Genomic DNA, 15,064 nt, shown 5'->3' on the forward strand with positions numbered 1-15,064 from the left:
TCAAAGATTAAGTTCTCATAATCACAGCAATGGTATTAACCATGACAGACTGTATGTAAACAATCAGCATCACTGGGGTGTTGTTTGGTAACTGAGTACATCTCATGATTATCTTATTACCAACCTCAAAGATACGAAAGACAACAGAACGTAGTTCCCTGCGTTATGCCGCTTCCAAAGAAAGGATGTTACTAGTCACATTCACTGAATTCTGCTGGAGAATACCCAGAGTCAGTGCTCTGACAGCCTGTCATGTAGTTATGGACCAAGCCAGAAAACTGGGTCTGTGCTTTTACAGCACAGTTCTTATTTGTAGCCAGGCCAGCCACAAGGCTGCCTCCACACCGTTAGCACCATCTTTTTTACTGTGTTCTGGAGTGCGGTATGACTATGAGACACCCAGGCTATCAGATGATGTCAAAAGTTGCTAAAAGTGGGCATTTACTGCTTTTTCCTTTGGAACTAGAGTTTGGCTGCTGTTCACTAGCTGGAATTAAGTATTAGGCTTGCAAGACAAGACTGAATCAGCATATTTTTCAAGCATTTTGTTAAAAGCATTCAGGGAATATAATAGTGAGTATTTTCATGAATAGCAGCATATGTTCCAGAAGGAGCAAGGGATCTATTCGACACAGTGCAGCATTCATATTTCATGAATCCTTAAAGCTTTCTCAGCTTTGATGAAACACAATTCAAAGTTAGGGTTGAACGACTACCATGGTCAGATCTGAGGCCTCACAGATTTATTAAACAGACAGGGTGGCATAGCAACTGCCACCTCTTTCAGGGACTATAAGGTGGAAACTCAAATTTGAAGTCATATTGAAGGAAAAGGATCAACAGTACATTGCTAATTTGTACCTTGTGAATGTGTCACGGTGGGAGTATGCAAGAAAGTTTAAATTTAAGATCCTAAATTCTGAATATCCGTCTTCAAAATTGTCCCAAATACCGAAAGTTAAGGAAATTAACTTGTTATCCTTCTCAGAAGCCGTATTATATCTTCTCAGAAGCAATCACTACTGCAAAACTAGGAATCTGAAGAGGCATTAAAGGGTAAAAAAATAACAATAATAAAAAAAATAATCAAGCATTCTTTTGTGCCTTGATTGCAAGCCAGAAAGTCAAGCTAGTTTCTCGTTTTAAAAAAAAAAAATGAAGACTTACCTAGTTTTGTTCTGTAGTTATTATAATTAGCAAAAAGGTAAGTTTATGAACTTGAAACTTAATTACCATGAAAACAAAACAAGTCCATCTCAACCACTTTCTCCACCTGACAATCACCCATAATTTGTCAATTATATTAAGGACCATGAACAAGACTAGTAGGAACAGGCACAATGTCTGGCTTTAAGCTTGGTAATCATGTCCTTTTCTCAAACTGGGTTTAAAAAGACTGAAGTTTGTCAGGCATCTGCTTACAAAGAAAATATCTGAAACAAATAACTCAGTTCCACAAAAGGCAGAGAGGATGCTGATAAAAGCAGACAGTTGCTCTGTTAAACAGCATTGTGCACACAGAAGCTCTGCTAAGAAAGGAAGCCTAGTGCCAAGCAGTAACACGATTGTAAACATTAGCTTTTCTCCTTTTTTATTTTTTATTTTCGACTAAGATTAGAGCAGCAGAGATGACTGGTCTGGTACTGTTTGAAAGCAACACACAGACAGAATACAACCTTGTACTGTTTTCATTCACCAATTGCCAACTCCAGTTTCATCACTCTCAGAGCAAAGGCAAAACTAACAAGAAATCTCTTCCTTCAGCACATATAAAAATTAGCAGGATTAAAAAAAAAGAATATCTTTTTTCTTTCTTCAACTGCTGTGAGTGGAAGGCAGCAACAGGAGAATTAATGCAGTTAGTCTCACCTGAGTGAAATTATTATGGACAAATATTTTTCTGCATTAGACAAAGCCTGAAACCTTTCTGTGATTGCTAAGGCAAAGACCTTGATTCAATACAATTTCTTCTGGCTGAGCTACCTACTAAATATTTGTAACAAATTTAAAGGCGGGGCGGGGGGGGGGGAGGGCGGGGGGAGGAGGAGAGGGGATAGCAATCAAGTGGCAAATAAATCACTATCCCAAGTGTAAACAAAGTAACTCCCCCTTTATTTTCTCCACAATCAATTTCATGAATCTACAACTCTGTTTTCAACAGGCTTGGAGGCAATGGAGTACCACAATTCATGGAAAGCACTGCTGTCACCAGTAGGAAACTTAATTTTAGTGAAAGCTCATTATCATACTAATTTACAAGGGAGTTTCACAGAATCAGAGAATGATAGGGGTTGGAAGGGACCTCTGGAGATCATCTAGTCCAACCCCCCGCCAGGGCAGGTTCACCTAGAGCAGATTGCACAGGAATGCATCCAGGCGAGTTTTGAATATCTCCAGAGAAGGAGACTCCACAGCCTCTCTGGGCAGCTTGTTCCAGTGCTCTACAACCCTCAAAGTCAAGAAGTTCCTCCTCATGTTTAAATGGAACTTCCTATGATCACATTTGTGCCCATTACCTCTTGCCCTGTCACTGGGCACCACTGAAAAGAGACTGGCCCCATCCTCCTGGCACCCACCCCTTAAGTACTTATAAGCATTGATAAGATCCCCCCTCACTCTTCTCTTCCCCAGAATAAAAAGACCCAAGTCCCTCAGCCTTTCCTCATAAGAAAGATGTACCAGTCCCCTAATCATCTTTGTAGCCCTTTGCTGTCCCCTCTCCAGCAGCTCCCTGTCCTTCTTGAACCGGGGAGCCCAGAACTGGACACAGCACTCCAGATGCGGCCTCAGCAGGGCAGAGTAGAGGGGGAGGATAACCTCCCTCGACCTGCTTGCCACACTATTCTGGATGCACCCCAGGCTGCCATTGGCCTTCTTGGCCACAAGAGCACATTGCTGGCTCATGGTCATCCTGTTGTCCACCAGGACTCCCAGGTCCCTTTCCACAGAGCTGCTTTCCAGCAGTCAGCCCCTAACCTGTTTTTTTGTTTTCCAGAACGAATGCATTTTGGGCTTAGACTTCAAAAGCTTTAGATACTAAGTGGACAACATTTCTCAAATTGCTGAGAGGCCAATGACCATCACTGGTTTAGCTACAGTTTTGTGCATGAAGACATGTTTTCTTAAACAGGCAGGAGAAGCTTTACCAGAGAATATCTGAAAAGTTTCAGTTCTACCACCTTGAACACCACAGCAGAATCATTTACCTTGTCAGGCTGAGTATTACGAAGGATAAAAAAAGTGAGCACAGTTTATCATGACACAGTGATCCAATAATTCTAAGTATCAGAATTCACATTCCAGCTTTGGGTCCCTCCTTGCAGACTACAGTGATGCAGCTTTTGCTCCTGGCATGCCTTTATAGCTACCCCAACCTCCCAGGAAAAGATGAAGGTACTTGCAGCACTTCCGAGAGAAAGAAGACAGGTTAGGTGGAATCATACTGTGGGACACATTTGGCCCATCAGCTGCCAGCTGAATCACACTGACCTCAGCAGAGACCAGAGCTTCGCTGTTTATAGCAAGCCTGTGCCAGGGAGCAGGATAAAGCAACAGCTGCGCTCCCTCTCTTGGCTCAGTCTCAGTCACCCACATTGCTGTTCAAAGGTAACCTAAGGCTAAAGCAATTCACATCCGTGCTGAAGTGCAAGACAGAGCCTACCATGTTCACAAGTTTTTCCTGCAAGTGGCAAACCATGTTGAGGTTCTCCTAAGAAAGACTCTACACATATCTTGACAGCCTAATTTCAGCCATGTAACACCACTGCAGTGTGAAAAGAGGGAGCAGCTAAGCCAAGCAACCACTGCTGGGGCTGCTCCTCCATGTGCATCGAAGTAGCAGCATGCCCGAAGTATTGACCAAACACAGGTTTGCAGCCAGCGTGGACAGCCAGTGAGTTTGAACTTGAGGCCATCTTATAAGCAGAATATAGAGGAAGACAAAAAGTCTGCAGTTCTCACCGAAGTTCTGCACCAACTCCTTACACATCAGAAGAGCTTTACCTCAAGCTTCTACATCTGCAAACCAGGAACATTAGTTACTTTTTAACTAGGGAGTACATCAACATTTGTTAACATGCAAGTGTAATTTGACGATTCAAAAAGCAATGTATGATTACACAGATAAAAGCAGGACATGACTGCGGAACACAAAATAAGCTACTGCATACCTATCATAATTTGTCTATTTTATGGGAGAATGGAAATTAAAGCAATATAATTAACTCACATAAGGAAATGTTTCCTTTTTTTTTTTTAACTTAACTTTGTGACCTTAGCTCTTACAGAAACAATTCTTAAACCTATGAAGAATATGCTACACACAGCACAGCAAGACTGAACAAGCATGCAATCACTGTGAAGGAGATGAGTGGCCGGGAACTAGGATCCCACATGCAGCCTCATGTGCCCACTCTCCTTGACTCAAGCTTGTCAGCCTCATGTACAACTTCTTTTCAGGAGCTCTCCGATATCACTAATAGTCAACTTGAAATGCAACAAGGTAGAACCAGAGATCTACTTGCAAACGTCTCATGGTCAAGTGGCACAGCAGATTTCTTCACAGTAACTTAGGAACTATATTGAAAAATATGTTTGTATATCATTCTTAAACAAAACAAAAAAGGTGACCTTTAGAATTCACTGACTGGTATGCACAGTCAGCACTTTGTTTTTCTCCTATCAGTAATCAGAACAACATTTATTTATATGAAGAATTCCAGAAATGCTTCATTTCCAAAAAAACATTTAAGCACTATTTAAAAAACAAAACAAAAACCACCCTAACTGCAGTGTTCTCAAGGGCTGTAAGTGTGACAACAATTGGTCTTCAGATCAAAGGCAGCTCAAGATAGATGCAGTCATTCATATCTCCAGAATAACCCTAAATGTTCAAATTTTCTACATCATTTGTAATGGCTATAATGGGCACAAAAGCTTTTGTCTAACTAAGTCTATTTAGTGAGAATCAATAACACTTTTAATCATAATCATAATTTACTTGCAGAGTAAATTAAAACAAAATGGAAACACACACAATTTGTATTATATTCAGGAAGAAGATTCCTTCTCAGCTGATTCAACACCTAGAACACCTGTAGTGTTCCCAGCTACAAAACCCAGTGACACAGGGTTCACAGTCATATTCCAGGAAGCTTTCTCAGATTTAATGTTTAAGCTCAGGAAGACAGAAAGGCACGCAGAGAAAAAGGGAAGTTGTAGGTTGGGTTGTTTTTTGGTTTTGTTATTGTGTTAGTTTCATGCAAGTAAGTAAGTTTCATGCAAGTAAGTAAGTTTCATGCAGAGGAAAGAACAGGAAAAAAGTTCATTCCTAATTTTTTTTTCCTTTATCCAAAAGTCACGGCACAGAAATGAGTCACTTCAGATAGACAGTGCATGCACACGTACATTCTCTCACCTTGGAACAATGAAACAAGTCCAAATTTGCATGGTTAGCACCAGATTTTGAGAGAGGCAAACAACTCCATTCAAAGCTTCATTAAAAGGTAGGACTCATACTGGTTTTGGATTGTCAGTATTTCTTTCCATATGACCCATTACAACTAGAAAGAGATGTTAGATCCAAAAGGGGAAGTAATAAAACCGAATCTCTCTCCATTAGAGAATCAAGGTACATTTCTTCTTTTTGTTTTTAAGGTCTTCATCATTCTCTGAGTACAGCTCTGACCTTGCATTTGGCCCATGGCAATATACCAAAGGAAAGTTAATTAATTCCACATAACCTATTTATGGTTATTTATTTGATAAACGATGTATGGTTATTTATTGGCATGTTTCTAAGCTCGTTCAACTGGTATTAAAGGAGCTATTTCATAGAATACATGCAAGTTGAACCAAAGTGAAGCCTTTCAGGTTACACACAGAAAAAGCAATGGAGTTGATACAAAGACATTTTTCACAGCTGACAGATAGAAAATAATGTTCTCCACTGTTGAGCGAATGCGTGCAAATCTCTGAACGCAAATAAGCATTTCTGCAAGAAGAGTTCATGTTGGAAATTGATCCCAACTAATATCATTAAAGCAAAATACACCTCCTGAATGTAATGCATGTGTCACAGCACCTGAGATTTATCATAACATAGAGAGTTAATACTGACACAGAATCACTAAGGTTGGAAAAGACCTGTAAGATCATCAAGTCCAACCATTACACAAAAAAAAGTAACATATAGATGTGATATACTATACTATATACTATACAGATAGTAACATATAGATGTGATGGATTGCATCAGGCTTGTTACTGTCATTTAAAACTCACCTCATGCACTTGGATATAAAAGGATTACAATACTGGTATATTACAGGGTCTTGTTATCAGAATATTTAGTTTGATGGTACAATGCAGAGCTTTGCTGGAGACAGCTGTAGTCACTTTAGATGTGCAGTACGACCCAGAGATAAAAGATCAGGTCCCAGTAGCTCTGCTGTTGTGTTAAAGCAGCACAATATCCAACCTAGTTAGCCCTAACCTCTCAGCCACCACCTTCCCATTCTGAAGATGGTTGGTTTGCTTCTCTTCACATTTCTGTACTCTGTGGTATATACATCTCCTGAGATTTAAAGCAAATACATCCCTAGCCATTGAGCCAGTTGCAGGAGAAAAGAAAGCAAAGGAAAACTATTAAGTATTCCTCAGAAAAACAGCAAACCCTGCCTGCTGAGGTAAGCATCAGAGACCTAACCCTTAACCCCTTCCCCACTGTTCACTGTCACACCCAGGGGCAAAGATAAATTGCAGGAGGAAGGTTTGTCAAAGTTTATTTAAGAAGTTATTACACTCAGCTGTCATTCTCACCTTCCTGTCAGAGATTACAATCCCTGCAGCAGAGTCAGCAAGACAAACATGTGCCTCCTACTCAACTACACTAGCGACCATGCCGTATATTAGCTTAAACTACTGATAGATGTTTACTGTACCCTGACATACTAGCCTCTGGGCTGAAGAAGTCGAAGCGTCCCTGCCAATTCTGAAGTGGGGACACTGGCCTTCAGAGGGCAGAGGGCTTCAGGGCAAGCAACTGGGTACAGGCAGCGATGATTCCTTCAGTGGCTGCCAGAGCCTGAAAATTAGGGTCCAGAACATACATTTCCTCCTTCCCCTTTCATGGTGTAACATGAAGAAAAAGAGTTTCAGGGACAAGAAATCAGGGTTATGCTAAGAGTGGTTCAACTATGGTGCAGAAGTAAGGAGGACCCATGTTTCAGACTGCGTCTGGGCCCCCTCCCAAGTTTAACATCGGCTCTGAGTGAAGATGGGGCTGTAGAGACAGGTATCAGACAACGCATTTTGGGGCTGCCTTATCATGCAGGGTGTTGGTCAGAGAAGTTCATACATAGCAAACCAACAGAAACAGACTTCAAAATATTCCACTATACTCACAAATGATCTGACATAGTTTCCTCGATCATCACAGGAATACTATTTTTTCTCAGGCAAACTTTTAGCTTTATTCTTCAAGACTTCATTCTCTCTCTAGCTTGTCTTCCTTTCAATCGACTTTCATCCCGCTGACTTCAGTCATCTCTAAATGCTGTGGTCAAACGGTCGAAGAAATATTCCAAGCCTCAAAACAGATTGCTGTACAACTCTCATGAGGTAGAAGGATGATCAGCTACAGAAACTGGATTTCACAGAACCAAAACGGAAACATCCAAAACTCATACAAATGTAGAGGCCACTCCTTCACTTAACACTGTAGACAAACACTGTAGCACTTCAGGCAGTAAGTTTCAGGCAGACAAGTAAAAGCTACATCTCTTTCATTATATCATCCTTCCATAGGTACAGGTCAAACACTTAACTCTGACATCATTTTTGCTTTCTTAGTACATCCAGAACAGAAAGAGCCTTTGCAGCTATACTAAGAGCACAAGGAAGCTGAATCACTATCTGTAACATCACTAACCAAGCCATGCTCAGCTTTTCACTATGTCCCTTAAGCTGTTTATGAACGCACTACAGTGCCTGTAGTTTGATTTTCTGCATGGGATAATTCTGAAGAATTTAAAAGATCCTCAGTTAGCTCCTAGGCTCACTGTTCCTGTGTAAAATTGCTTTTATTTTCCACAAAAAAAAGTTTCACACTAATGCCTGGTATCTGTGGCTTTCAGTCTAAAAATATTGCCTCTCTTTCTTCCCAGAGATACAGTCAATGTATGCAGGCATCCTTGTTGCTTCTCTATTAGGTAGATACCATCACCCACTTCTGCATAACATAAATTACTCTGTTAACAGCTTGTTTCCAGCACAGACTGAGCAAAGGGACCTCATCTTTCTGTTATCAAGCCCTTATTCCACAATCTGTTGTAAATTTGCTCTCGCAAGTGCTGTAGTTCCCCTTTAGCAAATCATCTTAGAAAATGTAGTGATTTCTTAAAATCAGGGTCATTCTGCATCACCTGCTGGTCTGCAATAACTAACTGAAGGCATAAGTCACACTTCCATTCATGATAAGATTGCAAATGATGGGAAGTCAGTAATGAGTGCACTCAAGGAGAAAAGAGACATCACACTTATTATGGAATACAGGTGTTTTCACAGCACTCTTCTCAGTGGTTTACTGAAAAATCATCTACTAGAAAATCTGCCTGCAGACAGGAAAACGAGGTTCCTGTTGACCTTTTTCTTTGCACTCTGTCTTTAAAGTTTGCTGGTTTTGTCATCATAGGTACCAATTCCAAGAATTATTTTATTATAGATTCGTATGAAGTAAGATAGATAAGCTTGCTGGGGGGAGTGGGGGCGGTGTCTTATGACTTTAAGTAAATGGCTACCATTTCAGGCAGAGTGGGAAAAAGGGATGATGGATAGCACTTTTAACAAAGACCCCAGTAGTGACTATTCACAATGAGATGGAGCTCACTGCTCAGTCTTTAAACATAAGTAGATACTTACGGTTAAGGTTCCATCCAGTAAACCAAGAGATGGCTATAGGCAAGCATCTCTTAGAGAACTCCCATTCTCATAATAGAGCAAGAGGAACTGCTTCTCAAGGTTCTGCCCATGTACAGAAAGTAAATATACATTATAATAGATATCTTCAGTATGGGAAACATCTGCTTGATATCTTACACAGGCAGTAATAAAACTTCTTTAGATTTTTTCTTTTTAAAGTAAACACACGGTAATGTCCTAACACAGAAAGTTCATCGTGAGCCACAGGATTGCTCATGTTAAAACTCATTCTTAATGTTGTTCTTTGTTAAGAACTGAATAGATGCCACAGTCCCAACCCAACAGATATTCTGGAAAAAGAATATGGCAACAATGAATTGTATCTATAAAATATAGAAATTTAAAAGGACTGATTTTTCAAAGATTAAAGAAATTGCACGGTAGTGGATTAAGAATGTTGCATGTAAATGAACAATTATCAGAGTCAGCATTTTTTGATAATAGCTTGATATGTGTTCCAAAACATGAGGCAGGGAGAACCCACCAATAAACAACACAGAGCAAGAAAACAAGAAGGGCGTAACAAAAGTTCTCAAGAAACAATGACACATCATTGTACATAAAGTGAGAACTGAAAAAAAAAAAAGAGGCAGCAATTTAAAATCCATGGTAATGAAAATCCAGTATGAAATTTAGGTCCACTGCTAGCTGATACCAGAAAGATAAAAGAAAAAAAGAAAAGAAAAAGAAAAGGAAAGAAAAACAGTAAAGTGAAAAGTATAACGGATACTTTTTGTCCCTTTGCAGAATTGAAGGGAGAAGATGCAATTACTCTATATGACACTGTTAAAGGAACGAAAAATTTCCTCATCTCTAGCATGCAGTAGGAGGAAATGAAGCAATAAGTACTAAGACACTTCTCCTCAATGTGCCAGCATAATTTTGTAAGTTTGAAGGTTCTGACTGAGGATTTCTCTGAACATCAATTTTAGACATACCATAGGAATCGGGAAAACTCCAAAGGATGGGGCAAATGTCAGTACAGCCTGACTATTTTAAAAAAAGATAAAAGGGAACTACAGAGATGTTAATTTAAAAAAAGAGACAGTACCTGCAACAATGCAAGAACAAAAAAAACTATTAAAAATGTTGATGCTAGAAGAGCTACTTATTAAAATATTAAAACAACAAAAGAGCAAAATAAATACTCTATTAAAATGATTGTTTATACTTAACAGCTTTTTTTTTTAAATAAGGATGCTTGCATTTTCAGGGTAACACTGCCGTTAATAGCAGTTAATTTGGGATCCCTGACAATGAATACTATATGAATACTAATACATTCAGCATGGTTTTCAAAAAAGTATATACAGGCAAATAAATCTCTCTGCTTTTTGCAACCTTGCAGGTATGGTTGATAAAGGTGACTCATGCTAATACACTTTGAGATTCTCTTAATACAGGTAACTTATCGTTAAAGGATGCTGCTTTGACCAAAAAGTTAGCCAAATAAAGGTTCACATTACACAAATTAAAAAGTTGTCCCCCTGGCTGATCTCAAAATGTTGCTACTGGTAAGAAAACCACACAATGACTATTTTGAACAATCTCCTTTGGAACAATTCCTGGTTCGGGACTATTCAATTAGTTTTTAATGGACACTAAAAATGATATAAAGTATTTGCTGACTACACCTGGACATGAGTGTTGCAGGAGTATCCAGTAACAAGGCACTTTACTATGACAAAGTGATATTAATCACTGATAGAATGATCTTGGTCCTACAAGATGACTTGAATGCAAAAGTCTGCGAAGGTAAGCCACATTCCGAGAAAAGAGGCACTCACTTCAGAATGCAGCAACTTAAGAAAACATTTTAAATAACTGTTTCAAGCTCTCAGTGCAATGCAGAGCAGGTGTGTGCATAATACATTAATAGGACTATTAGTAGAAACAGAGAAATAATTTTGCATTGATGAGTACACTTATGCTTACCTTCAGAAGGGCTACAAAAATACTGGAGATACACACAAAGAAATTGCTAGTTCATAGTCATATACTAAGACACACAAAGAATGTATTTATTACACACTTATCAATCTTGCTAGCAGAGATAGAACAAAATCCCCTGACTGGGTAGTTAAACAACAACAACGGATGTGATGTTCCTCAATATTTGGGTGACTCATCAGGGGATGAAATGGACTCATCATCATATGAGAATTTAAAATAAGACTAAAGTTTTAAGAAGTATTCTTTAACATATCTCATGAGCAAAACAAAGTTGTTCTTGTGAAAGACGGACATCAACAGGGACTTCACAGTACTTTCCCTCTTTGGAGTCTGTGAACCCCCCAGTTTCCTAATACCTGCTTATACAAATACGAGAAGAAGTATGTCTGCAACATGTCCACATACTCACCTTGATTAGTTTTAATAATACCTATTGACTCAGGGGCTTCCCCTGCTTGCTCAAAAAGCTCACAATTCTCTGCTATAGTCCCAACCAGCCAGGTGTTTTTTGAGTGGAGGAGGGACAGCAGCTTACTTTGAACCATCAGACACCAGTCACCAGCTGGAGCCTGGACAGGGTGGAGAATACTCGTAAGTCTTCCTCCTCAGGGCACGCTTCTACACTCCCTTGTCCAGAGCAATGCTGGATCACTCTGTTCCTGGCCGCATGCAAGCCAATTTCACTGTCCAGGTCTGGAGTTAGAGCAGTGAACCTGAAGTATCTGCCCAAGCCAGATCAGAGGCTTCTGGCTGGCCTGTCTTCATGCTATGTCTCGCTCTAAGCTCCCAACCAGGCTGGGAGCTGGAAGAGGGTTCTTAGCAAAACACACCAGCAAGAATTTTGTTACTCCTTAAGGCTTGGTTGGTACCGTAAGATCCACAGTCTTGCTGGGGCAACACACCGTGTTGACTGAAAAAGCTGGTCTATGAGCCTGAATTTTTTCTCACCCCTCCTCCTCCATGTGCAGGATGGTCCTGAAGACAGGGCTCTTGCTCCCTTTACATGAGGTTCCCCTCACAGCCATTTTCCTGTCTCCACAACCGTTCTCAAGATCGCCCTCGCAGTCTCACATTTGCCCCATTCCCCCTCTTCTATGGCCTTTCCAGCACCACCCTTACCGAGCCTCCCCCAGCTTGGCTGGCCGTGACCCCGCACAACCCGGGAAGGTGGCACAAGGGCAGGGGTGAGCCTGAGCCCCCGCCCCGCAGCCCCGCCTCAGCCCCGCCTGCTCACCGGCGTCGTAGAAGGCGTCCAGCACCGCCGTCTCCCCGAAGTCCAGCTCCCCGAAGTTGACCGTGCCGAGCTGGGCCCCCTCGGTCTCGCAGGCCCGCAGCAGGCACTGCCGCGCCCCGGCCTCGGGACTCCGCGCCCCGGCGCCCCCCTTGGGCGGGTCGTTCAGCACGTACACGGCCCGCAGGCAGCGCGGCCGCGGGGCTGCCGCGCCGACCTCCGCCGCCTCCCCACCGCCCGCCGCCGTCGCCTCAGCCGGGCCGGCGGCCGGCAGCTCCGGCTCTGCGCAGGGGTGTGCCGGCTCCGCTGCCGCGCTGCCGCCCGCGGGGCTCTCCATAGCAGCGTCGAGGGCTGAGGGGAGCCGGTGGCTGCCGGCAGGTGCTCAGGCGGGGCCGCGCCCCATCGCAAACAGTTGGGCAAACTCCGGCGGCGCAGGTGAGGCGGCTCCCTCCCTCCGCGCGGCCCTTCCGCCCGCGCTTCTCCCCTTGCCTCCGCGGCTGGGCGCTGGGCTGGGCGGCACCGCTTCCCGCACAGGGACGAGGTGGGGCGAGGTGAAGGCGGCCGGTGCGGAGCCGAGCTCGGCGCCGCCCTCCTCGGACGGGACAGGCCGGGGGAGCCGCACGGCACGGCGCGGCTCGGAGGCCGGCTCCCTGCCCCGGCGGCACAGCCGGACAGGTCCGCCGTGCCCTCCCGGGACAAGGCCCCGTTTCCCTCCGCGACCAAAGCGGTACTGAGGGGGAGGTAGCACCGTCGGGGCGACCGCGCCTCGTTTATTACTTCCCTTCCCCGCCCCTCGCCGTGCAAAGCTGTACCTCGGCGCACCGCCCGCTACTCCACTGTTACCGCTGTGGCTGTTGTTATTGTTTTACACGGCAGCACCGCGCGCCCCGCTCGGGTTCCTCTGAGGGCTACAGGGGTTACGTTAAGGCGAGCGGCCTGCAGCGAGCAACCCGCGCGTCGCGCTGCCATCGCCCCCTTCCCCCGGGCAGCCGCGAGGGGCTCTTCCCGCTTCCCCGCCTCGCGCGCGCGGCCGTTGGGAACCGTTTACCCGCCGTCTGCCGTGAGGAGCCGGCTCAGCCCCGGCTGGGCTTCCCGCCGCCGCCCCGAAAGGGCTTCCTCCTCCCGAGCCGCCCAAGCAGGGGCCCCTCCTCCTAAGCCGGGGGTCTGTCCGCTGCTGGCGTCTTAGAGCTGCCCTGTTTCTTAAGAAGCAAAGGCAACTGCTGCTGCTGTTTCTTCCCTCAACTCGCTCTATCATAGCTTTTTGCCCACTCATTCTTCTTTCCATAATTGTTCAAATGACTTTGACCACGGACAAACTGTATCAGAGCTTTGGATAATAGTTCGTCCTCCAATTCCTTCTCTTTTCTTTAAAATCTCCCACGATCATGGCAAAATCAGCTCCTAGAAACTCTGCGGCAACTCCTGGCTTCTTTATAAGAACAAAATTAATTTTGAGCATCCCATTTCCCAAGACATTTTTCTTATTAGCTAAACTGACGACAGCAGCCTCAGCTTTGGCGCCACTGTTGGGCAAGTTGCTGATGTACGCAGCAAGAGAAAGTGGAAGGTAACTTTGTATCTCGGCCTTGTACCCCAGCTGTCAAAAGGACGCCAATACACCCTACGGAGACCACGGCCTACCAGTGATCGAAGGATCAGTGGAAAACTGCGGTCTTCAAGCAAATTTGTATTTGAAGTAGTAAACCTGTCTGGAAAGCTTTTTAATCTCATTTCTCACTCACTGTGACAGAAGAGGTTTTAAACAAACAGCGTCTTTGCCTTCTGCTGCAGCATGGCTCCTTGTGGCTATCAGAGGTTAATTTTTTACCATGTGCTGTAATACCACAAAAGCAACAACCGAAGACTTACAGCACAGTATTTTCCTCTTCAGGTTTCTGGCACTATGGTTTGGTGACTGTAATAAGAATTGCAGTAGCCAGTCTTTCTGAGAAGCTCTCCAACGTGAGGATAGCATAGCGCTGTGCAGTGTTCATGTTTGCTTAGTGGCTTGTAAAGATTTTAGAGAGAATGTGGAGAAATAATTTAAGAGGCAAACCTGTTCCTCATTTTGAAGAGTTTGGGGCAAATAAACTGTTGGAGTTGGTCCACAGGTTGGGGGTGTGTGTGCTTTTTTGACAAAAGCACTAGTACATGAGACTTTGGAGGAATGATATACCACGACCACCAGAGACCCCACGCGTTCCTGGCAGCTTTCCTCTTCAGGCAAGAGCAAGCCTTTTTATATGACAACTCTACCTCTATTAGCCTTGATCCAGTAATACACCAATTAGCTGATGTAACAGGAGAAAAATCTAAATCTGCATTTAGAAGATACTCAGTGTGCACATTGAACCTGTGACCAACAAACATTTATCATACATGTATGATCCTCTCCAAGACAAATCCTACTTCGTATTTTTTGCATTATAAGAAAGTTTGGGTTCAACAGCTGGTATTAAAACTTGAAATGAAAAATACAGTACTGGCAAAGTTAAGGGATTATTTGCACAGGACAGCATTTATCTTACTCAAGATTATTCTTAGGCTTTCAGCAACTAACATGCAAAACCAAGTTGCAGTTCAATGGGTTCAGAAAAACAGATGCATGGTGTGGTGCTTTCTGTAATCTTGAAAATTGTTGAAGTGTTAATTCAGAACAAACATGTAAGCTGGAATTGCTTAGCGGGATGCCACTGAGACATAATAAATAAGCCTTTTCTGCCTTCTAGAGATTATCAAAATCTGATTTGTTGTAGATCTAAGATGTCTCTGGGTTTTGTTTTGCAGTTTTTAACATTTGGTATCATTTTAAATTGCTTGCTGAGAAGTCTGTCGCTTGGTCTTGAAACAGAATGACAGTCTCTCTTAGTAGATACTTTATGTGAATATAATTAAGAAAAA

The 15,064-nt window shown here is 43.1% G+C and overlaps 1 protein-coding gene across 1 annotated transcript in view; it reads right to left on the reverse strand.

Annotated features, from left to right (window-relative positions):
• MAP3K15 (mitogen-activated protein kinase kinase kinase 15) overlaps positions 1-12,500 on the reverse strand; it is a 98,154-nt gene extending 85,654 nt beyond the window's left edge. Inside the window, exon 1 of the mRNA XM_059820202.1 lies at positions 12,167-12,500. Coding sequence (XP_059676185.1) covers positions 12,167-12,500 — 334 coding nt within the window. The remainder of the gene's footprint in view (positions 1-12,166) is intronic.
• Positions 12,501-15,064: the final 2,564 nt, after the last annotated feature.

Source organism: Gavia stellata, chromosome 1, assembly GCF_030936135.1.
Source record: "Gavia stellata isolate bGavSte3 chromosome 1, bGavSte3.hap2, whole genome shotgun sequence".
In the NCBI taxonomy this organism is placed as follows: domain Eukaryota; kingdom Metazoa; phylum Chordata; class Aves; order Gaviiformes; family Gaviidae; genus Gavia; species Gavia stellata.